The 25,666-nt window shown below is 40.0% G+C and overlaps 1 protein-coding gene across 1 annotated transcript; it reads left to right on the top strand.

The window, feature by feature from the left end:
- The first annotated feature begins 1,157 nt into the window (after positions 1-1,157).
- Positions 1,158-17,564, top strand: SLC40A1 (solute carrier family 40 member 1). The gene is made up of 8 exons (XM_027636981.1): positions 1,158-1,378; positions 1,565-1,632; positions 5,751-5,910; positions 6,742-6,857; positions 7,181-7,307; positions 10,422-10,664; positions 12,501-13,160; positions 14,258-17,564. The coding sequence occupies exons 1-8, from the start codon at positions 1,339-1,341 to the stop codon at positions 14,575-14,577; spliced, it is 1,734 nt and encodes a 577-aa protein (XP_027492782.1). The 5' UTR covers positions 1,158-1,338; the 3' UTR covers positions 14,578-17,564.
- Positions 17,565-25,666: the final 8,102 nt, after the last annotated feature.

Here is a 25,666-nt window from a genome sequence, read left to right as displayed (position 1 = left end):
TTTTAGGCTTCCCATGTTTATATGAACTTTTATTTCTGATTTTTTTTCCCCCAGGTCTAGTTCCCTTTATGCAAAGGATTCCATGATTCATGCATAGAAAATCATTTAATTGATGCAAGAAATACTTTGAACAAGATCACAGGAATGGCAACACCAGAACAGATTATTGGTCTGTTATGTCAGGCATTTGCTTCTGGGATGGCCTATATACTTGGGGGAAAAAAATCCCAAAACAAAACAAAACAAGACCGAAAAAACAACCCAAAACAAAAGCAATTTTACACATTTAGGAGGCAACTTTGCAGTATTACGCAATGAAAAAATCATCTGGCAGCCAAGAGCAATCATTATCTTTTCAACTGCACAAGGAGAGATACTTCTTAAATATTTTTGTATATCCTGGGGAGAAAAAAAAAAAAAGAAAAGAAAGAAAAAATAGCTTATTGTACACTTTGACTGGTTTTTAAGTTCTATAAAAATGCAGGTTTTGGTGGTGGTCAGTACCAAAAGTAGGTCACATAGTGCGCAAAAAAAGTATTTATGGTGGGCATTTATGATGCCTGAGCCAGCACCGAAGGAGTGAATTCTGCACCATCTTCATTAGAACAGAATGTTATTTCAGTTAAATAGCTTGAATTTTGGTACTTTGCTTAGTTTTTTGGTTTTTTTTTCTTGAAAGCTCTGAATTGGCAGCAAGCACTGTCATTCGCAGGTGTTTCAAGCGCTGGCTTGTGATACTTGGCGCTTCCCTCACAACCCCGGCTTCTTGGCGTAACTGCCCATTCACGGAATGTCACGTTTTCTGAATCGCTGTGAACACCACGGCAGCAGCAGAGAGCCCAGCCAGGGGCAGGGCTGAGGGGCCCAGCACGCAGCAAAAATCACCTCGGCGCTGTGCCGCTTTCTGAGCGGCGCTGGTGGCCGCCGGGCCCCGCCGCCGTGGCCGAGGCCGCGCTCTCCCTCCCTCCCTCCCTCCGTCCCGGCCCGGCGGTGCCCGCGAGGCGCCGCTCCCGCTCCCCGGGCTCGGCGGCGGGGCCGGGGCCGCCCCCGGGAGGGGCCGGGCGGGGGCGGTGCCGCCGCCGCCGCTACAAAGGGCGGTGCGCGGCCAGCGCCGAGCCCGCAGCCTCGCAGCCTCCCTCCGGCGGCCCAGAGCTCCGAGCCGGGCGTCGAGCGGCGCTCGGCCCCCTCCGCGGCGGAGCGTTCCCCGCCGCCCGCGCCGCATAAGGCCAAGGCTTTCCGACTTCAGCTACAGTGCTGGCTAAGTCGGGGAAGGCAACACGGAGAGAGCCGCGCGTGTCCCCCTCCTGTCGGCAGCGGGCAGCGGCGGATCGGGCCGGCATGGCGCGGGCAGCGGAGCCGCAGGGCCGGCGGCGCGGCGGTCAGTGCGCTCCCTCGGGTCCCGGGCTCGGGGGGGGCTCCGGACCGCGCTGTGTCCCCGGGGCGGCTCCGCTCCCAGCACCCTGTCGGGTCCCCCTCACGGCAGCGGAGCGCACCCGGTGCGTGCCGAAGTGCGGTGGATGTGCCCGGCATGTCCTTTAGCATCTGTTTCTTGTTTCTCGTTTAGGATCTGTGGTTGCCTATTTTACGTCTGCAAAGTTTCTTCTTTATCTTGGGCATGCACTGTCCACTTGGGTAAGTAAAATATCGGCCTGGTAGAAGTAGGATTTTATTAATTTGTCCGTGACTTACCTGAGTTTTACTGGTAGTTTCCAACACAAACTAGCACATCACACAAAGGCATCTGTTTACATCTGTTTACAACACCTCGCTGTTAAGTCTTCATAATCTTTACGTGATATGTTGCAGTAGGTTCAGGTGTAGTGCAGAGTAGTGCAGGACTCACTTTCTGGGGCGCCTGGTCCTGTACCTTTTTGTACTTTTTAAATAACTACAGAACCAGTGAGACTCCTTAAAGAGGAGCAGAGAGAGACAGTCCATTACAGTCCATGTATATTTACTAATGGGAAATACTCAATGTTTGCAATGGACCCATTACTTCTTATCAAACCCAAACACCACCTTAAAATATGTACTAAAAAATAGGCAGTCTGGTTCTATTCTATATAATAAAATTAAGAATATTAAGTCTCCATGTAATGGCTTGATTAAAAAAGAAGTGAAAAATTCTCCCCGAATATTCCTTGTTTTTCCTAATATTTCCTCCTTTTAGTCCTGCATTTGGGTTCTTTCGATGTGTGCATTGAGCAAATGGCTGATCTACAGTTACAACACTGCGTGCCTGATTCTGGCAGCTTCTTGCTTTCACTAACCTAAAGGGTGGTATTGACGTTTCTGTTGGTGGAAGAAGACTTTGAGTGGTATCAAACGCCTGTTTAAACAAGTGCAGTATTTTGGCAGTTGTTAATATTACTGAAGGAGCTGAGTGGTGATGTTTCTGTTTGGTTTGCTGCTTTTTAGAGGTCAGGGTTGTTACCTGCAACAGTTTTTGTCAGTCATACCCACAAACCCTGCTTGCTGCTCTCTGACGAGTGCTTTGAAGCTTGGTAGTAGGGTTGCTCTCAGAGTGCATGAGTAAAGGTGACAAAGCAGAGTTTGAGAATAATGTTGCACACCATAACAAACATTAGACTGCAAAATATCTATTCAGCTGTTTAGCAGTATTAATAATGTACTCCTGGTAATGTTCTGGTCGGTTTTGTGCTGAAAATCTTGATTCAAAAACCCCTGACTAAGCCTGCTGAAATAACAGAAATACATCTTATTTTGTGTCTCCTAAACTTTGCTATTCCTGTACTCCGGAGGTTTTTGATAATAGGAAAAATAAACAAATACCCAAATCTTCAGAACTCCAAGTGATAGGTCATCTCTCTTCTAGAATGGCTCTGCCCACAATACAAAACCTGATAGAAATGGGGTTTTACTGTAACTGAGGGAGCTAATTAGGTTTCTGTGTTACTATGCCATTCCTAAATAAAAAGAAAAACCTGTAAATGATTAACCATGTCACAGCTCAACAAATGTTCAGACTTGAACAAAGTCTAGACTCCGTTGGGCTCTGGCTGAGTAAAGCATTTGAACTGTGCTTGGCCTCAGGGATGTGCTCTGCTGAGCTGCAGTCTCAGACCTTATTGTATTTAGTCCATGGCTGTCAATCCCTCAGCAGTAAAGAGGGAACAGGATGGAACTGGGTTTACCTTGTTGCTGCCAGGCCCAATGCTTCCCAGAAGGTCAGGTGGTGGCAGCTTCCCAGCTTTATCTGTGCCCCTCAGACTCAGGAGGCCTGTCAGTAGATAGTAGCCTGGCCCCTGCTTAACTTGTTGGCTTCAGTTCTGAGGTGGGATTGTGTAGGTTCTGTTGGAGATGATTATAAGGATAATTATAAATAAAGAAGAGGAAGAGCTGTCTTTAAAAGGATAGCGAGGCTAAACATCTGTAGCCATTAAGAAGTTTTGAAATACCCACATTTTGAAGTGGGATTAAGTATATATAATCAAGGATTTGCCTGATTCTGAGGACAGTGTTTGCTGTTTAAGTTTCAATAGGGCCTAGTTTGAGGTTATGTACCTGCTTCAAGCCTCTGTAATTCACTAATATTGTTCTTTTATGACACTCATTGATCTTTGCTTGCTCTTTATGGCTTTTAATTCTTGAAAGAAACTCATACTTCCAGGCTGGAACAGCTTTGGTTACCCCAATAATTGTCTCTGTGGACTGGCCTGATCAAAATACTCTGAGTAAATGCGTTGGATAAGGCTGAGCAATGTTTAAAGGAACTATATAGAAAAATCCTGGTTTCACTGGAGTCAAAGGAACCTTCCCATGAGTTTCAAGTGAGATTCAGTTTTTAAATCTGACAGTAGTGTCTGGCACTGACTTTCTCATGCTTAGATTTTTTTTTTTTAAATGCCTTTTTCATCTTTTCAGAATTAGGCAGCTGAAACATCTCTACATAAAGAAAAAACCCAAACTTCTATTGTGAAATGTTCTTGTGAAAGCACATTTTTGGCTCACTTTTCTAGCTTAATAAACAGTTATACAGGCTGATCAAAACTTAGTTCATCCACCTGCACGTATTTTAAGTGAAATACTTTAAAGTACCACCTCAGATTATATTAAGTGAATGACTGACTTGGGAAATTATATCCCTGTGGATTTATTGCTGGGATATTTTCTATATATTTCTACCAACTAACCATGGAATATAAGTGGAATATATTTACAGATGACTTTAGGTGTATCTCAACTGAAAATTTTTCTATGTGTGTGAGAGGACATAAAAGATAATCATGCTTGTAGTAGGATTTTTCATTGGTTTTAGTTAAACTCTGGGTATTCTGTATGTTTTTTTTCTTTGAACAGATGAAATTTTTCTTTCCACGTGATTGGAGTATAATTTTTTTCTGCCTATGGTTAGGGAAACAAGTATGAAGGTTTGCACATTACAATGTTTACAGAAACCTCCTTCAGGGAGCTTGAATAACATTAAAAGACAAATGCTTTTTGTGTCTGTACTATATTGAAGACTTTAATCAAAGTGCAGTTATTTTGACTCTCCAAATAGCATGCTTTTTATGTATGTCTTGATTGCTGTGGTACCTGATAAGTTAGATTTGGCAGGCTTTGCTTTTTAAAAGTACTTGTATTTTTACACCTCCCCCAACCCTTAAGAATATTTGAGGTCCTTAGAAATTTGTACTATTTGCTGTATCACCTAGCAATTGTTTATTTAAGATAAGGCAGCAGAAGAAAACAGTTTTGTGTTTGGTTTGTAAAAGGCTAATGTTAAGGGGACCCTTATTAAACAACCTGTGTACCTTAGAATAGTATGAATGATTTCTATTCATCTGCTCTGTTGCTAATTGCATAAAACATTTTCTGTTGCTCGTTTCTTGCAATATATTAAAAATAAAGTGAGATATGACTCCCATTGTGTGACAGCAGAAAAACCCCGTGTATTCATTAGCAAACCTGAAAATGTTTTGAATAGTATGGAAATTACTTCACTTGAATGTGTTTAGCAATTAGGGCTCCCTTTCTGTGCCTGTAGCAAGTGGTATCAGAACATGAAGATGTATTCTAAGCACTAGGTTAAACGAGCAATAAGTTAAATAGGCTGAACTAGCAATGAGTTTACAATAGGTGAAATGAGCTCTGATATTCTACCTCTGAGTAATGTGCCAATGCTTAACATGAAAATAGCTGGAGTCCATTGACTTAGGAAACTGTAGTTAACATTTATCCATGTCTTTCCTAAATTGTATGACTTGCTTTCACTCTACTCACTCTTGTGTTTTAAAGCAGCACTTAAGCTTTGATCGTCTAAGAGCAAACTGTTGTCTCAAAGTTATTTAAATAGTGTCAATAATCAGTAAATCTGTTGTTAATATTTGATCTGTGGTGGGGAGTTTGTGTAAACTTTTTGAGTATTGTTGGATGTGACTGGTAATAGATGTGGTCCTGTAATACTATTGAAGAAAATATCTGGGATTTTTAGATGTGGTGGTACAAGCTGTAATGATTCACTTGATTGGGACAGATGATCTCAGTGATAATGGGACAAAATCAATGGTGAGAGGACACAGTAATAAAAAAAACAAACAAACAAAAAAACCAACCAAAAAAAAAAAAACCAGAACAAAACCAACCACCCCCACTCCACCCTTGCGTGCATAACAAACCTTTATTTTGGTACACACTCTTTGTCAGGGCGTTAGTAAAACAGTGAACCTGTGTGCTTGCAGGGTGCAAACAGTAACGCTGCAAATGTGTGTTCTCTGTTACTCTCACAGGGGGATCGTATGTGGCATTTTGCTGTGTCCGTATTCCTGGTCGAACTTTACGGGAACAGTTTGCTCCTGACTGCCGTCTATGGACTGGTTGTGGCGGGATCTGTTCTTCTCCTGGGGGCCCTTATTGGAGACTGGGTGGACAAGAACTCCAGGCTCAAAGGTTAGGTGTCTAGAGCAGGTTATTTGCTTAAGGATGGATCAAATTAATGTTAAAGCTGCTAGAGTTAATTCCTCAAGTCACATACGAGACGGGGCTTGCTAATTTCTTTACAAGAAGGGCAGAGTGGAGTTTGAATGGTGATGGTTACACAAAGATACTGTCTAAGATAGGAGGAAAACAGGTTTAAGTGGTGATTATGTGTTACTCAGGCTAAGCCTGTGTGGTATGGAGAGATGCATGGAAATGCAGAAGGTAAAAGCCCACCACTTTTACAGACCAGGCTCTTTACAGTCTGACACTAACATACACTTGCGTTATTTGTTTTCTTCTGTCAGGATACAAACATCTTTCACTTCAGTGTAAACACACACTGCATTTGCATTGTACGTATTTTAAAAATGTATGCTCTAGCCTGTTATATGAAGAAAATGGCATCAAGTTCTTCACACGAATTTTTACTTTCCAAAAGTTCACAAAATAACATCCCATCCATCCATGGTAGGTTGAAGATAAGTTTTAGAGGTTTGAGCTAGGCTTTTACTACTGGAAAGATAGTATCAGCATTTTAACAGAGACTTTGATTGAGAAAAGACCTACTTGGACTGTGAATCAAGAGCTACAAAGTTACATCAGACATTAATTTGTTTCTCTGAGACAATGGAAGATTAAAATGCAATATGAAGTAGACTTTTGCTGCTTATATTTTGGGAAGACTAGGAAAATAAAATTATTTAAGGAAACTGTGCGTGTTCCTTAATTATGTCCTCCCTAAGGTTATAGTTAGCTCATTCTTATTTCATAACTATTGTTCTCTGTTTTGATTTAAAACAGTGGCCCAGACATCCTTGATTGTACAGAATGCATCTGTCATCCTGTGTGGTATTATCCTGATGATTATCTTCTTGTTTAAGACACAACTTTTGACATTATACCATGGATGGCTTCTTGTGAGTGCTTGAACTTGTTAATAAAAAATTATTATACAAAGAATTTTGGGGAGCATGGGAGATGGATGAATTTTTATTTTTTTTTCCTCTAGTCTGTTTAGACATTTCTGGGAGCTAAAACTGGCAAATGAAATTGAGCTTGTTGGCTAAACAGAGATGATTGTTTTCTGCCAGGAGTTGTAAAGTAGACTTGATCTTGTTTTGTGTGAATAATAATACCAAAATGTGTGAATTCAAATGTAAAATCCTTTTCTGCTTGTGTGGGAGGTGGAGATTTTTCTTCATGAATTTTCTCATGTTGTAACTCTTTTCCCCCTCTCTAGACGGTGTGCTACATCCTGGTTATCACAATAGCAAATATTGCCAATTTGGCCAGCACTGCCACAGCAATCACAATTCAGAGGGACTGGATTGTTGTGGTTGCAGGGGAAGACAGAAGCAAACTGGCAGGTGAAATATGTTACCTTTTTAATACTTTACATGTCTTACTTTCCAAACTTGGGGGGGTTATTTATTTATTTATTTATTTTAGACTGGAGTTCTACAGATATTAGTGCATCTTTGAGTTCCAGATATTATGATAAAACATCAAGTAAAGGGGCAGCCTTTATTTTGCTCTTCCTTCCTCTGACTGAGATCAGAAATTACTGTTGTGATTACAATTCACTTAGGCATCCCTAAACTTGTTTTGTCCTCTTTTTAGACCTGCTGCAGATCTGTCAGGAAAACTAGTCTTGCTGAACAAGCCAAGTGTTGCAATACTTTATTTTTAGGTCCCTGGAATGAAACAGAAAACTCTTGCATAACTGGGCTCCTCTCATAGGGATCCAAGAGGTACATGAGAATGAAGTCCAGAACAGTTAAGTAGGTGGATCAGGATAATGCCAGTAGGTAACACTGTGCATGCAGACACATTGGAAATCTTGTATTTCTCTAGAATTAGATGTCTGACTCAGAGCTGTGAACACCCTTCTTCAGTTGTCAAAGGAAAGTAGAGCTTCCAATTCCATCTGATACTTTTAATCTTTGACCACAGACTTAATCATCTTTTTTTGCCTGGAAAATATTTTTACTTCCCCCCACCCTTTCTTGCATAGTAGCACTGGTACTATTAGAAAAGAGAATGAGTTCTCATTCAAATTCTACTGCAGCTTGGTAGTCATGACACTACTTGGATGTTGGAGTTTGGGAACCTCCCCAAGGATGCACTGAACCTGTCTCTGCTGGGGGTACTCTTGGCCCCAAGGCAAATCACATCAAGGGGTGTATGATAAATCTTAGGCTCTGCTGCTCCTCTGACTGTAACAGTGTGGGAAGCAGCACTTTTGCAGTGAATTTGATCAGATTATATGGACCTGGAATCAACCCCATAAAGGGACTTAAGCCTTCTCAGATAGAGGAACCGATACTGAACTGCAAACACAGAACAGAGCAGCTTAACATTACCAAGACATTTATAGCTTACTAACTCTGCAACTAAAGTTAGTCTGACACAGTTGAAATACCTCCAGGCCTAGATAGCATTTCAGCTTCTGGACTCTGATTTTGTATGAAGCTGCTAAATTGCCCATAAAGTTTGGAGTCCTTTTAGGGATTTGAATCCTGTATTCCAGATTTTTACTTGATGTTTATCTTCAGTGAAGGAATATTACTTACCCATCTTATCCAGGAAAGGCTAATTCTTAGATGCACTGGAAGTGCCATACTTTAATTTTTCAGTGTACAAATTTTCCCCTGTAGTGTCTTTTATTCTGACCTTGCTGTCCCTTTCTAGGTCATGCCTTTTGTAGAGCAGCAGTACAGGTGAACTTTCTTCATGCATGTGAATCACAGGTAGAAAAATAGCAGCTGTCTGTAAGAGTCTTAGTTTTAATAGTTCTCATTAACCTTTCTTCCTGTGTCAGATCTTACTCAGCAAATCATCTCCCCAGTGCCTGTCCTGCATACCACAGTTGAGATAAGGCACAGACCACACCTGCAGAGAACTGCCTGGGAGGCAGTCCTGCCTCTTCACTGCTTCATGGTCTTGGGCACAATTGTATGACCCCATATATTTTTGTACTGAAAAATCAGGCAAGAGGTTACTCTAAATTCTCATTCAAAACCAACTGCTGAATGAAGCACCTTAGTTCAACAGATTTATCTAAAAGATCCCTTCCAGGCTGAATAGGGTTGTTTTGCGTTTAATCGTGATTTAACTTTGAGACTTGAAGTTCCCTGACTTAAAATAATGAAGTGCCAGCATTGCCTTTGCAGCAAATACTGTTGTCCATGTCTGCTCTGCTACTTTTCCTCAAAGAGGAGCCTAAGTTATGCAAGTTAGTGGAGTAGGGAAATCAGAAATTCCCTTGGCTTCCCCTTCTTCATTGCCATTGATTAGTTTTCCTGTTCACTCTTACTTGGTACCTTTCCCGAGTTGGAAATATTAGCCTTCCTCAAATACTCAAAAAACAAAGCTTAGTTCTTGGAATTTCTAAAGCAAAGTATTATGCAAGCATCTAAATTATTTGACTGAGGGTTAACTAGATTAACACTGAATTGACTTAGAATTCTAAGTAGAATAACATGATTATTTCTTTGAATGGCAAGGAATAATTCTCTATAGGTTCGGTAATGCAGCTTCATACTGATGTACAGTTTCACTGGTCCTTCAAAAGCTCTAATTTCATAGTAGGACTCTAAAATAGGCTTGAGATGTACTTCTAAGCAACCTGAAGCCCTGATATGTGAAACCATTGAGTGTCAAGCAACCTGTAGGAGTGGAACAGTGGCATTACTAATTGGGAACTCAGAGGAACCTGGAGGGTTTAATGACGTTGAAGTGGCTAAGATTGAGGAGGGTGAGACATCCCCTCCCAGCAAATGGAAGATGCATTTGTTATAAGAATGGACTGCTTGTTTTGACTGTAAACATCAAAGTGTGGAACAGAAAGGAGTGAGGACTTTGCTCAGTAAGATCTGAGAATGCCTACAACTGCCATCAACCAGTGTGACTCAACAAGGAAAGGTAAAGCCATTTCAAAGGTCTGCTGCTATCATGGTGGTGCTGTTGTCACCAGTTGTTAGCAGTAAGTGAAGGAGGCTAAGAAATATTTGTCACAGTATTGGGAGATAGTTTCAGCAACTACTATCTTTACAGGAAAGAATTCTACCTAATGAGATTGCTGGAATTGTGCATGCTGGGTTTGAGTGTTACAGAGATAGACTTAGGAGTCCACAAGATCATTGTCATGATATGTGAAGGTGATCTGATCTCGGGACCAGCAGTTTTACCTGCAGAATTACACTTTCAGTGTAAACCCAGCATGCTTAACCTAGAAGACCTCACGCAGGCAAAACTGGCAGGAGTAGGGATTTGGCTTAGAAACACCTTGGTTGATGGCAGTAAAGTTAAACACTTGAACACTCTGAAGGTGCCTCTGGTTATTCCTGTTGGAACCACTTACAGTCAGAGCAAGACTACTTAGCTTGATGTTTGTGTGTGTGTAATCCACTCTTTCGTTAGTGAATATTTAACTGTAAGTGTTCTGCGGTTGTTTTATATCATCACATAATTTCTGACAGATATGAATGCCACAATAAGAAGAATTGATCAGTTGACCAATATCTTGGCCCCAATGGCAGTTGGTCAGATAATGACGTTTGGCTCCCCGATGATTGGCTGTGGATTCATTTCTGGCTGGAACCTGATGTCCATGTGTGTGGAATATCTGCTGCTCTGGAAGGTTTATCAGAAAACCCCTACTCTGGCTCTCAAATCTACCAAAGTTGAAGAATCAGAACTGAAACAGCTGAATGTAACAAAAGGTACTGAAAACACAGAAGTAACTGTTCAAATTTACAGTATATTAATTGTATCAGTCAAATGAAGTGTTGACTTCTCTACAGACACTGTTTTGAGGCTTTATAGCTTTCTACTCAGAGCTTGGAGGTTTCAGATTTTGGACATAAATACCAGAAACTCTAAGTAACAATACCTAGTGCAGCTGTTGGAGGAATTCCATAAAATACAGCCAAAGAATGATTCCTCTTCTCTTATTTAACCCTTTAGAGTAGATCTACCCTCTAACTTAGGGCTTATTGTAAGGAGTGCTCCTATCCATCTGTACCATAGCTAATAATCTGGACAAAGCCCTTGACTGTAGTTTCTAAGGGAAAAACAGCCTCTGTAAGACTATTTCTTGCTAACTCCTTTCTACTTACACATAGTACTAACAGGCTTTCAGGAGGTTGTAGAATAGATGGTCATATTTCTAGCCTGGCAGGCTTGAATGCTATGCTGCATGAAATGGTGGAGGAATAAAAAAATCTTTGACCTTCAGTTTTGCTTTCTTGGCCAAGCAGAACTACTGAGACCTACAGTGTAGATGGCTGTGACTATGTCTATTCCTATAACCAGCCTTAAAATTGGTATTGACATTACTTCAGGTAGACTGAATATCAGAAACAAAAATCGTTTCAGAAGCATGAATTATTTCTATGGATTATTTGAAATGTTAGATACTGGAATACCAAACATGTTTTCTCATTTTTAAGGTAGCAGTATGTGAATGCTGCTGCAAACTCATCTTGTGGGCTCCAAAAAACGAATAAGTTGCAATTTTGGGGGTTTTTTTTAAAGCAATATGAAGCATTCCTGCTTTTTGTTTAAATGCTAGCTAGCAATTTTTGCTCAATATAAGATGAGATAGGAAACTGGTATTAAAAGTACTGAAGAGACATATCTGGCCAACCATCAGATCCATTGTGGTAACAACTGGTCTAGTAAGCTGTTGGACTAGGCTGATGGCAGCCCAGGATAGGGGAACAAGATAGAGTGTAAAAGGCTCCATGGCTTTGGAACTGGCTCTTAATGACTTCTGAAAAATGAAGCATTTAGCAAATGTCAATATGTAGGAAACACCTCTTAATCTTTGCTATTGCAGTATCTGATTTTAGTAGGAGACTTGTATTTTTAAAAATTTCAAGAATACTTCATTTCTCACTATATGTGGAGTTAGTTTTAAGCTTCACAGTGTAAAAACACTGCACAGGCATCCAGACATTTGTAGAGTTTCTATCCATATTACTAAATGTAAATACTGCTATGGGGGTTTTTTTGGATTTTTTTTTGTGCCTTTTTCCTATATTACAGTGAAAATAAAATTGTAGAAAAGCCTGGTTTGAAGGGTTTTTTTAAGTCAAGCTTTGAAAACTTTTGCCTCTGGATAGGCTTCAGCCTTAGTTCTTCCACCATGACATGAGATATTGACAGGTGTTTAAGTATTCCTTTCTTTCTGCAATTAGTGTATTTAAGCATACAAAGCTATTTTAAAATGTCAACTAACATTGGCACTTGATAAAAAAATAATTTCTTTATGAAAATGGAGCATTCAGTCGCAGGTCTAGAAGCAGGCAGTGCTTTCTCCTATCGCAGTTCAATCAAATAAACAGGAGTTTAAACTGATAGGGATAAATTTTACTTGATCTTGCCCTACGGGTGGGATTTTTAGGACACTTTTCAAATTATTTAGGTAATTGAGAGAGAGCTTGGTCGTGGTGTTTAACTGATGCACTTCTGCAGAAGCGAACTTACTGTCTGTCGGTTTACACTGTGCGCTTTCCAGGCAGGAGTGTACCTCACAGCTGCCTTTCTGTTCACAGAGAGTGACGTGAAACCTGCTGAAGGAGTGCAGTTAATTGTTGAGAAAGATGTAACTGGCGTTGAGCCCCAAGAGGAGAAGGAGGTCGGCTGCGCTGCCCGCATTGCTGAACCCTTCGTGACGTTCCGTGATGGATGGGTCGCGTACTACAACCAGCCGGTGTTTCTTGCAGGCATGGGTCTTGCATTTCTGTACATGACTGTTCTGGGCTTTGATTGTATCACTACAGGCTATGCATACACTCAGGGTCTGAGTGGCTCCGTGCTAAGCCTCCTCATGGGTGCCTCGGCAGTCACTGGAATCATGGGAACAGTAGCCTTCACTTGGCTTCGTCGCAAGTGTGGCCTCATCCGCACAGGCCTCATTTCTGGAGTTGCTCAGTTTGCTTGCCTGATCTTATGTGTCATCTCTGTATTTATGCCTGGAAGTCCTATGGATTTGACTGTTTCCCCATTTGCTGACATCAGTGCCAGGCTGTTTGAAAATGAGCCATTACCTACTATAGCACCTCCAGAACCTGAAATGATTTTGGCAACTGGAATGCCCAACTTGTTAAACGGGTCTACTACTCCTGCTAACAGTGACCCAGAGATGAGTCCTGAGCCCGTGCCTTTGATCTCTGTTAGTCTCCTGTTTGCAGGAGTCATTGCTGCTAGAGTTGGTGAGTATTATGTCTCTATTAAAATTTTGTTTATTAACTGCTTTTCATTTTAAAGATTGCAGTGCCTGTCAACTAAATACAAATCTTAATTTAGAATTTAGGCTATAGTTGAAGTGTTGCATCACATTTCTAAGTCTAATTGATTATACTTCACTTAAAAATGATCACCAGGGCAAAGAATGAAATACTAATTTCTTGTACATTGTATGTCACTAATGGGAAGAAGTTACCACATTTGGAGATGAATGTAACTGGTTTTTTGGAATGCTCATCTCAATGATATTCCATCACAACCAAAAGACACTGTTAATAGGAAACAGAACTAAACACATCTGCTGTCAAAACCTTCAAACTTTGCAGTTTACTAAATTAATCAATTTACTAAATTGTCTAATCTTAAGAGTTTAGAATAGAAACTTGATTTAGACAGCTTAATTTTTGGAGGAATTGCTGGTTAGTGTAGTATTAGTATTTGTCAACAGCAGAGGCAATCAAATGCATGAAGGTAATGAACAGTAACTGTCATTTGTAGAATTTTTGTATTTAATTTCTGCAGGTTTTGCTGAATTGAGGAGGAATAAAATACTTAATTCACATGTCTTAGGTTTGTTTGCAAGATAAACTTTTAAAGCTGAATCATTAATGGACTAAAACAGTATGGAAGTTAGTGTCAACTGAGACCATTTTAAATTACATATTCTGCATAGTTTAAACGTGTTTAATTCTTTTGCAGACATCTTTTGCAAAACTCAGTGGTTGTAGCTAGCATGAATACACAGTAAATAGCTGTAAACCAGCTATTTAAAGAAGGAAAAGATGAACAAAACACTAACTTCATAGACATGTTGAAGCAAGATATGACAGGCAAGTTAATGTGTCAAGCTGTATGTATTATTTCAGGAAATATTAGTAAAAGGAAAGTAAATTGCTCTTGACTGTGAGTGTGAAATCAATTCTAGTCATACAAGAGAATATCTTATCCTGTGCATTTTTGGCAGAAATTAGTGTTTGGAAGGAGGAATTGTATTGTGCTGGTGATGAAAGCTTACCATGAGAATCCCAGTTGCATGGATAACTCTTTTTTTTTCTCTCCATAGGCCTTTGGTCCTTTGATTTGACTGTCACACAGTTACTCCAGGAAAATGTGGTAGAATCTGAAAGAGGCATCATAAACGGTGTCCAAAACTCCATGAATTATCTTCTTGATTTGCTGCACTTCATCATGGTCATCTTGGCCCCAAACCCTGAAGCTTTTGGCTTATTGGTGCTTATTTCTGTGTCTTTTGTTGCAATGGGCCACATAATGTACTTCAGATTTGCCCAAAAAACCTTGGGAAAACAACTGTTTGTTTGTCGCACTCCTGATCCCAAAACAGCCCCTGACAGTTCACCACCTGGTAATACATCTACTGTCTGAAAGGATCCACTTCACTTACTAACTTTGCTGCACAAATATCATGGTTAAGCATGTATACTCCCTTTTTATGACCCCTGTCTGAGGTGTTTCTCTAGAGTTGAATGCATAACTTAGCTGTCTGGGGAAGCTGTCCCAAGAGAGAAAATTTGTATTACAGCGACTCTGTAAAAGGGCTTCACTTTTGGCAGAGGACAGCCCAGTTGGATCTTGACAGCTGTTGTATCCAAGGATCCCCAGCAGTCATATGTCTAGTGTTTGATCTCAAAAATAATGTTGAAGTTGTGTTGCTGACCCCTACAGTGATACTGTTCAGTGGTTATAACTACTCAGTCTGCTTGTGAATTCTGAACAGTTCCTGTGTTCTCTGAGTAAAATGAGGGGTTTTCTTAGTTGCTTCATAATAACTCATTATACAGTATTTGGGGGTTTTTTTGGAGTTTTTCTCTAATATTCCCATACCATGAACGGTTCTACTCCCCCTGCCTTCTTTAAATTGGTATAAACATCCTTTATAAATGTTGGACTTTGATGGTCCTTGTGGGTCCCTTCCAATTCAGAATACTCTGTGATCTTTTGCAGATTCCTGAAGTGGACTCTTAAGTTTTTGATGTTTTCCCAAAACCATTATAGTATTTTATCTGTTTTGGTTTAACTTTATGGAAACACCTTTGCAGGCTTTTTTGCATGTTTCCTTACAAATTAGACAAGTGTTAGGTACAAGATACTGTATTACACTTTTGTTGCACTTCATAGAGTGAAACAGCCTCATTTAGCAGAAGCTATTGATGTAACATTACAGAGCATGGCTTTTTAATTGCAAATTGCAGGTTTGCTCAGGCTTGTAGCAGAAAGTGCTAAGGTCAGGAGTACTGGTACAGAAAGATAAATTCTAGTGCTAACTTAGTTTTTTACCTTAGAGTACAAGCAGCTTTTATAAATGTTCCAATATATCAGGCTTTAATAGAGTTTCTGAAAACAATTGTATTTGAAAATACTTAAGATTCCAGGCAAAAGAAGGTGGATTAGTTGTATTTATGTAATGTGTATATGAGTTTTGGCTTTGTTCTAAAATATCGCTAAACCAACGAGATGGTGGACTGTGTGACCCTCTAAAGCTGACACATCCCTCTGTTCAAGAAGTTCTTGCATTTTTGCTTTTGTTTCTTTACCCTGCATGTGTGCTAACACAGTATTTCCATAGCCATTAGCCCTATGTGCACTCTTGTGGAAGCTGTGCACTTTGCTTTCTCAGTAGAGCTGAACCAGGTGGTGTTTGGAGTTTTCCTATGGCATGGCAGTCTGACTTCTAAACTTCAATATTGGTAAAATGTATGTTTGCAAAATAAGTAGTATGCAAAAAAATGTCAGCAACTTGTGAAAAGTATCCTCTAACTTTTAAGGTTTTGTTTGTTTGTTTGTTTTTTACTTTAGGTACTGTCCTTCACAGTCATATGTGTTGCCAGATTTCAACCCTGGAATGTGTGTGAACTCCATTGAAATTAAAGGCGTTACACCAGGGCTGAATCTAGGCCACTCATCACAATTTTTTTTAACAATTACATTCTCTGTCAAACTAAATAGAATGTAAAGAACCTCTAGTGGTCTTTGTCTCAGATACAATGTTTTGTAAGGGGATTGAAAGTGAATTAATGGGAATCCAGTGTACAACCAATGGACTCGTAGCCCACATTTTTCAATACCTGGATGTAACAATTTTCTCTAGTGGACCAAACCCAATAATTACTCTATGTTGCTGAAAGTTTCTCAGGGATGTTTTCACTAGGTTTGTAAGTGTTTATATTTTGACCAAGCATTGGCAGGTTTTTTTGATATAATGAAGTAAAATGTGTAATTTAGAGTAGGTTTAAAATTTGTGACTCAATCCTGAGTGTAACTTAAGGAAAAGGGAATTTTGCCATCAGGAGAATTTGTCAGAAGACAAAACAAGCTTATCTAGATTTGTAGAACAAATATACCCAAAGGATAGCCTATATGGTATAAGTACACTAGTAAATAAAACACCTTTGATGTGCCAAATATGTTTTCTCATCTGTATCTAATTTAAATTGGGACCAGTTTTTAATATTACTAAATATAAATCAAAGCAGTCCAGATGTCAGTGAATGCCTCTATACTGCACTTTGAACATCTGAATGCCACTGTGTATAATTGGCCTCCCTGACCATCGGGGAAACAAAGCTGAAAATGCAACCTTTTCTGGACTGTCTGCAGCCTACAGAACCCAGTGTGCCTAAAACTTAATGCCATAGCACTAAGCATCAAACATCCCAGAGAGGATGTATTCCTGAAGTTTAGAGAGCTCCAAAAGCATAACAAAGAAAGCTGGGAGCATGTAATGTACCTGCCTGTTCCCAAAATGTTTTAGTTTGTTGTTGTTTTTTTTCCAAGGGCAATTTAGGTGTACTTGAATTGAGTAGCAATTTGTTTCATAAGTAGTTCCACTAGAGAGTGCAGTCAGGATCTCGAGCCAAAAACATAATATTAAGAGGGGAGTGGACCTTTGTATTTTGTGCATATGTCAGGATTCATATATGCAGATCACAGCTGGAAGACAAGACAATCCTACAGTAAAAAAGTGGATGCTAGCTTTAAGAGGAATAAGGAGGTCTGCATTAGAAATCTGGTATGTATTGGTCTGAGTTGGATGTCAAAAAATGTTTGCTGCTTGAACACAGCCCATTTGTGTGCAAGTCTAAGATGTACACAGACACCTGTACTTGTTAGTGCTTTGAAGCAATGTGGAGCCTGAAGTCTTACTTAGCAGGACTTTCATAAAGTAAGCATTTTTGGCCTTGTATTTATTTATTTTTTTTAAAAAATGTGTCCAAATTGGATGAAAACTGCCCTTAAAAATGTTCACACTAGAAATTAATCTTACCAGAATATTTTATTATAAAACCTTATGCTGGACATAGTATTGATTTATGTATTGTTAAAGCTAATGAATAAATTTGCATAAAACCTTATTTGTCCTGTATTATTTAGTTTGGGGGATGCTGGTGTGCTACATTTAGCATCGGTCCTGTGGATCAAGGTTTTCAGTATCATGGGATGGAACAGCCATGAAGCACAAACAAAAAGCACTGAGGAAGCAGCAAATGTCAAGTGTAGTCAAAACCTTTCAATGGCCCTATAACTCTTCAGTGCATTGCTTTTTGTTTTTATCACAGTGGTAATGTAAGGCACAATATTTGAAGATGTTGTGGTATTGAAACCACGGCTCAGGTCCTGCATTGGTCATAGAGCAGTTTTGTGTCTTGGCCTGCAGAGCAACAGAAAGCAAATGATTTTTCCTTCCCACTCAACTTTTTCCCATACTGAATTTGAGGTTATGGCCTTCTGTAGCAGCAACCTGTACGGGAGAACCCTAGGCATAGGAGTGCTCACAAATAAATGTAATACTTTTAACACTCAAGTGGTTTTCAAAATTAAATACAGGACATTAAAACCAGGATATGTTTGCATGATGAATTGATCTTTAGAAGGATACTGTGTTAATTCACTAGGATTTCTTGGAGCTGATTCATCCTCGAACTAGAGGTTTGCCTAAAAAAACACCTTTATGGTTTATCCCTGGTTGTATTACTACCTTGTTGTTTTCCTATGGGAATTACAATTAGTAGTAGTAATTGTTTGTTCCCATGTGCGAATTAGAATGTGGTGAGTTAGAATTACAGGCTTCATTGCCTGTGTCAGACTTGAGGCATTAGGGTAAGTGATGTTTCTCTAAGAGTTACCCTAAATGTCAGTGTGAAAGTCAGATTACCAAGTTTCATTTTTAGCAATGTTTGCCACTTACAAACTAAGACAAGTGTTAGAATATTGACTTGGAAATATAGTTACACGTATCCGCTTCTGTAGGTACAAAAGTACAAAGAAAAAGAATTGTGACTACTGTGAAGTGTGCTAAGTGGATAAACCCCAATTTTTTAACCCTTCACAATTTACCCTTTGGTGGCTTCACTGTTTTCCTTTACTCAGTTCACATTTTGGAAAGTTCAGAGATTTTTAAGCCCCTGTGGAATTGAGTGGCTCAGCAGCCAAAGGTAGAATGATTAGAGGTATCTACCACTGTTTGCTTGTTGCATTGCTTTGCTTTTGCTTTATCAGCCCTACCTGTGGAAGGCAAGGTATTTTGTTATTTTGCTCTTGAATATTTAATTGATTTTTGTTTTCAAAAGCATTTTCATAAACTGAGCACTGATAATGGGGCTTGGAAGTTGAATCTTGTTGAAGGAAATCAGAAAGAGTGAACTCAGTCCCTTCAATTTAAACTATTTTCTGTTTCTTTATTGAGAAAACTGTCTCTTAGAAAAGGAGTTGGTAGGTTCATATCTAGTAGTTTTAAAATACTACACTCACTGCTGTATTTGCTTCTATGCAGTATATGATGTGTATGTCCCAGGTCAGCAAACATATGAGGTGGTTTAGAGTAAAGACTTTGTGTTAGAGAAGAGAGAGCAACTTAATAGCTTTTCTAAATCTAGCACTGTGGAGGGGCTAATGCCTTTCCAACTGCCTCAAGACTGAGCTGTTTTCAGATTCTCCAGGAATATATTGTGCTGTACTCTGCATTCATGTCTTTCTCAACTAGTTAGTACTAGAGAAACTAGTAGTATTAGAGTAGCAGTCCTTTTTGTCTTGCCCTCTGCACTCACACATTCTTTTTCCTGCTTGTGGGTGCTCTTAACTGCATGGTGTAATAAGAATTATTTTATTCCTGGAATAAGACTATACCTATAACTTCTGCTTTAAAAAAGACACTATATTTTTGCAACTCTGAAAGGCAGAAAAAAACTGAACAAGGATGTTTGCTTAAAGGGTTGCAAAGAGCATGGACAAAGTGCACGCTGTTCAATAATGCTTTTTCAAATACTTCAGCTTGTCCTTGTATAGGTCAATATGTCTTTCTAGTTAAACTTTATTGTATTTGGTCACAAGAGAAGCATGCAGTTATGTGCTTTCCACTCTTAATCTACATATAGAGTGATGGAGCAATCTGTTTTCACACATGCAGAGTTAAGAGTTCTTAATTTTTGTAAATGCATGGGAAGTTACTTATGTTTAGAAAATCTGAGTCTCCTCCTTTGGCAGATAAGGGTAAGGGAATGTACAGTAGATGCTGCTATTACAATTTCAGTAGATACCCAAGCATAACACATTAGGATCAAAAAACCTACAAGAGCAAAATGTGTTAAAGCTGTAAGTTTGGCTCAGAAAACACCTCCACTTTGTGCATGGTAAGCTGTTGTCTGCTTCAGTCAGGGGAGAGTCAATACACAGGAAATCTGCACCCCAGTGACCCCCGTGCCAGAGGCTGAAAATAAGCTCCTCCTTGAGCAGCAGAACTGACGAAGCACGATGGTCTCTATCTACATGTCCTTGGTCTGTACACACCACCAGCTGCAATAACTGCAGCTCCCTCCCCTGTCTTGTGTAATCCTGCCTCTTCCAGGAGGTGGTCCTGCAGTGCTCCCCCCTCACCTGTTGTGTTAGCAGAGCAAAGTAGAGCACGTGCTCTGCCTGGTCCTCAGGGGCGACACGTGTGCTCTGGGCCCGTGAGTGCTCAGGGACGGGTGGGCCACCTGACAGAACAAACAGCACACGGGAGCTGTGCTCATGCCAAAGGCACTTACCTTGGGGAAGGAAAGCAGTTTCAGACTTCTCCTTTACCCACTTGCTGCGATCAAACTTCGAGACCTTTCTCTTCCATCATATTTAGATGGAATTAGGCAAGAGGTTCAAAAGCAGTTTGTCAGGAAGTGGTGGAGGTGACAGAGAACAGGGTGATTGTGTAAGTCCTGTGTCCTTAGAAAAAAAAAAGGTAAAAATGTGTCATGTCTGTAATGTGATGTGTGATATGGCTGTATGTCTATCATAACTAACAGATAAAATGGTCCAGAAAAAAATAAGATGAAATCCAGTGCAGATAAGTGCAAAGCACTACATTTATGTTCAGCCAACTGAATCTCAAAGAGTGGGTCAGGAATGCTTATCCATTTTGGCAGAAAGTAATTGTGAGCATGAAGTACAACAAAAGTGAAATTTAAGTAACATATAAATAAATGGGAACAGGTCTATACCATGTATGATTCATGAATTGAATCATACAGACTGCAGTTCTCTTAGGAATTGAAAAAAGTTGAGTCCTGCATCCTGTCTTTCCTTTGTATTTGTCTCGAATGGCAGCCCTAACTGGAGAGAAACCAGAACAGTACAACAGTTGTAATGAGAGCTCTAGGAAATACTGAAATGTGCTCTAGGGAACCCTGCTTGACCAGGGAGGTGGGATTAGATGACCTCCAGTGGTCCCTTCCAACCCCATTCTGTAATGCTGTGAAATGAGAAGAGTGAAAGGTTCTGGATCATTTAGAGACAGAGCTGATATGCTAATGGTACCTGAGTATGTAAAAAGGGATGGGAATAATGTCTAATCTTGCTTGAGAAGACAAGCACCAGTGAAGTCAGATTACAGCATACTTCAAACTCTGCAAATTGTGGAGTTTCTAATCCTGAATTTTTTTAGGGCTGATATAGTTTTTTCCATTGCCGTTTTTCTCCAATTGCATGTAAGGTATTCCTGCAGTTCTTTCACTTCAATATTTCCCCCACTGCTGAGAGAGTGGAGTAGTTCACACTGACTTCACACCAGCCAACTACCCCTTTAGTTGCCCTCCTGAGATCTGTCCAACAGTTGGCTTGTCCATCAATAAATATGCCTTTTCATTTAATATCTTAATGTTTGATTTTAGTTTATGAGCAACCTCTGAATTTGCTATTAGAAGTGGTTCTGCAGGATTAGTAAAATGTTCAGGCATCTTTTATAAGAATTAAAGGGTTTTTTTCTTGAGTACTGTCAAAACTTCACAATTACTACAGATTTCATAGAGCACTGACACAGCAGATCTTCGAAGGGGCACTGCTGAAGACGGAAGTGAAACATGCTGTTAAAGGAACAAAATGCTTAGTGAGAGAATATTTATGCTTAAAAAGTACAAGTAAAGCAGCTTCAGCACCTTTTTATCGAAGGATTCTTTTTAGGTAGGACGCTAAAAGTGAAGAAAACACATTACTCACCTTAACATTGTCAGTACAGTTCAAACCATTTCAGATGTTTTATCTTGAACTAAAGGACTTGATGCCTCTCGATTATTGTTCATATAATTTCAGAGAGAATCTTCTTTAACTAAACAAGGTCTTCTGAATAATTTAATATGACAGGGAAATTTAGATTTTTCCTTCAACTGTCCAAATATTCCTGTTTTCATTAAGCAGAATTGCCAAAACTGTTTTCCAAAATGTAATGCTCCTGTGCAGAGCCTGCCTGCATTCTGTGTGTACATATCCTATCCAGTCTTCTTTGAACTCCTTTAGCTGTCACTAGCCTGCTGATTCAAGTAAGAGCCCTAGACCTCAAGTAGCAGAATTTGGATAGAATATTTTCTGGGGCTCTTCCTAGAAAGGCATAAATTGGTCCTAAGACTGTTGAAAAAGTAAATGCAATGTCTGAATTCCTTTATTTCTGGGAGCTTCCTTGCCCTGGCTGACCACATCAGACCTGACAGGGAGTTACACAAATATGTGATCTGTCCAGCTGAGAAGGAGGGAGGAGGAGTTGTCCATGTCAGAAATATTTGTTCAGGTGCTACTGGAGTAAGGCCAGTCAAAGTTACCGTTTACAGTATGAAGTGTGCTGCAGTCTATTTATTTTCTAAAGATAACCAAACAAGACAAAGAATCCATTCTTTGGCACAGTTTTGATTTCATTTGCTTGACTGCAATATACTATTCCCTGTCATCCTGTACGGACCTTGGCATTGTTCAGCCATGCCTGAAAGGAGCAAACTGTGACACGGCTGGGGGCCAAAGAAACACCAAACAGCCCATCCAAGCTGGGAGCTTCCTTGGGGGATGTCTAAGCACAGGCACAGCTCCTTTGCAGAAACCCCCTGCAGGTTTCAGTGGCATAATCTCAACGTATTGATGGACTGAATGGATGGCATCAGGAACAAACTCTCCCACAACCCCTGCACACAGTGGAGCAATTGGAACACAAACAGTTTCTGGAGAGAAACACACAAAATACCACTGGAAGTGCTATATGCCCGTGGAATAAATGTAAAAAAATTAAATGTTTCTCCTGGGAGAAAAATTTTGTACAAGAACACATCCTGAATGTCTTTTGAAAAGCTTTTTTCCCCTTTGGACTATCAAGAAACTTTGTATGTGTCAGGAAGCCTTTATTTACTTATTTTTAAGACAGAATGTTTCTCTTATTGTATGTCTTCTTATAAAACAACAGCCATTTTTGTCTTGCACACTTCAAGGACCTTTAACTATACTTTTACTGCCTTTACTGTCCCAGAGTAGCCTTTGCAAGGATTTTCAGTTGTCAAAGAAGTAGACTCATGCTTTGGCTCTTTTGTTTTCATCTATCTTGCTTGCTCTAATTAGTTGCTAAAGCTGGCAGATATCACAAGCTTCTGTGCAAAATCCACAGCAGCTACAAAATAACAAAATACATCTCATCACCTTTAATTCCTTCCCCTGAATCTGTGTCATTAGGTTCATCTTAGCCAAAAGAGGGAAAAGAAACTCTTCTCCCACTATTTGTTTCCTCTATTTCTTTAATTTTGTGTGACTGTGTGGACACAAGGAGGAACAGACCTTCTGAATAGAGGAATCAAACTTGAGGATCTCTAGTCTTTGGATTCAGAGCAAAAGCAGCTTGATTAGACAATAAGTGATTTTTTTTTTTTTCTTAAGACAAATGCTTAGATATATCCTCCTATCCAGTTCTGCTTTGCTAACTAAGATTAGATTTTCAGTAACAAAATTGTAACTTGACTTATTTACTTAGATTACCAGCATGGGTTACCAGTTCAAGTTTGGGGCTGTAGAGGTACATATGGTTTCATTTGATGTGCTTAGCTGTGATAAAATCTACATGTTGTCTTATCTAAATGGAACAGAGCAAACAGAGGAGAACAAGGCTGGTAACTGGATGTTCAGAAAGCTGTAACTTCAGGCTGATTTTGTACTTCTTTCCCATGTTGCACCTGCTGTCCAGTTGGCATTCCCCACTTGGCCACAGAGGCCATAGGTTAGATGAGTATCAGAGCATGGAAACAGAAGTGCTAGAAAATATATGAGTAACTTCAGAACTTTCTGGCAATTGCAGGTCCTCTTCAATGTGACAAAGGAACTGAAGCACAGGTCAGCATTCCCCTCCACCCGAGCCACATATCCCTACAACCACAGAGCTCCAAACCATGGGAGTGGCACCTGTGTGTTCGGGATAAGAGCTGATTTCTGGGTCTATAAATTTCCCATGCATCTCTTATTTGCTGAAGATAATTTTGTACATTTTGTACATTTTGCTGACAAATTTGACAGCAGAAAAGAGGGATCAAGAGGGTACCCAGCTGGTGGCACTCAGCAGGGTCCTCAGTGGTTTTTGTGGACTATCCTTGTGGCCTAGTGCCCAACATGATGGTCGAGGCAACAGCAACTTTCAGTTTTGTAGTTCACTGAATGTGTGCAGCACTTCTTGGGATCATGCTTAGGCATTACTTGAGGTCATTCTGTGCAGATCTCCATACACTATTAGAAATTCCAGGAACCTTCGCCTTTGGAGAGAACACTGAATTAACGAAGATATATATTCAGAGAATGATTTCTCTAGGACCATTTTAGTTTTCTAATTCTCTTCATTAAAATACAGAGTCAGTAACAAAAAATTACAGTTCTAATTTTTCTTGTTAACACTTCTAAAAGGGAGGATATCACTATTTTATCCTGCTTCTTGTTAGATACATTAAAACCAATTTAGTCATTACATATTGCTGCCTATGAAGACTGTTACTGAGGAAGAGTTTGAGCAGTAAAATAGTGAGGAATATTTCACCTCAGTGGTACTGACTGCAATTCCTACAATGCATTTTTATTCAGCTATCTTTGCTTACATCTACGAATGACACTGTTACTAAAAAGGGAAAGGCCAGTTTCTCAAGACCAGCCTGAGGAAGTGATACAAGGCATTAGTAGATGTGCTTGAGGATGACTCAGCATTTCTGCTCTTACATCATGCTAAACAAATTATACCAGAAGTTTGGCTATGATCGCAAAAGAACATGATGGAGAAAATAAACCACTTCTCGAGGCCTTAAGTACAAACACTGGTTGGAAGTGAAAAAGCCAGTTCTGACCTGGGTTTCACAGAGCAGAAAAGTAAGGCTGACAGCAAGAGAGGCACTTTCTCAAGAGAGGCATGACAGAAAGCAGTTTCTGTAAAGGAGTGTTTGTCTAGAGTTTGCTGAGGAGCATATTGGAGAGCTCAGACCAGGATGATAAAGGTGTATCCAGTGTTAAGGAACTGGGAAGTACAGCAGCCCACCAGGAGTGTGTGACACAGAACACACTGCAGAATAAGGATCATTGGTTTCACGGGATTACCTCTCTTCTACTCATTTGAGTCCCTACACTCTTCAGGCCTTCAGTTTATTCCATGGACATTCCCATCTTTCTCTGGTCCCTTACTCTGAAGCATCGCTTGTCCCACGACAGAAAACTGCCTCTAGATCCTGCTGCTGCCTCTGAAGTCACCCGGAGTGAGACAATTCTGTGCCATCCTGCTAATACTGACTGAAGGTTTATTACTGCAGGTTGTGTCTCAGGCTCTTTGTCTGCAGGGAACCATTTCTGGGTTCTGATCATCTCCATTGCTTGCTGTTGAAATCTAAAAAATTGGGATCATGATGCAAAACGTATTTGTGGATTTCAGGGAAAAGAGCAGCCTATCAGGCAGAGAACAAGAGGAATTACCTCATTAGAGCTGTGTGGAGGAGTTCACTGAATTACTCATGAACTCATGAGAAATGCATAGCACAAAGGTAACTGTGATTATCGTCTGCCTAGGGTTCATTCTTTATAGCAGAAATATATAGCACAAAGTACCTATAACCCCTATGCAGTGTGGATACAGCAACTTTGCTAAAGCAGCAAATTAACTCAGCATGTCTTTCCAACAGACCCCATGTGTCTGGCCTACCACAAGTTAAAGTTCTGT

Source organism: Corapipo altera, unplaced genomic scaffold (assembly GCF_003945725.1).
Source record: "Corapipo altera isolate COAL_440 unplaced genomic scaffold, ASM394572v1 45, whole genome shotgun sequence".
NCBI classification, from domain to species: Eukaryota; Metazoa; Chordata; class Aves; order Passeriformes; family Pipridae; genus Corapipo; species Corapipo altera.
The sequence above is the reverse complement of the archived record's forward strand: the minus strand, read 5'-3'. Positions and strand labels throughout refer to the sequence as shown.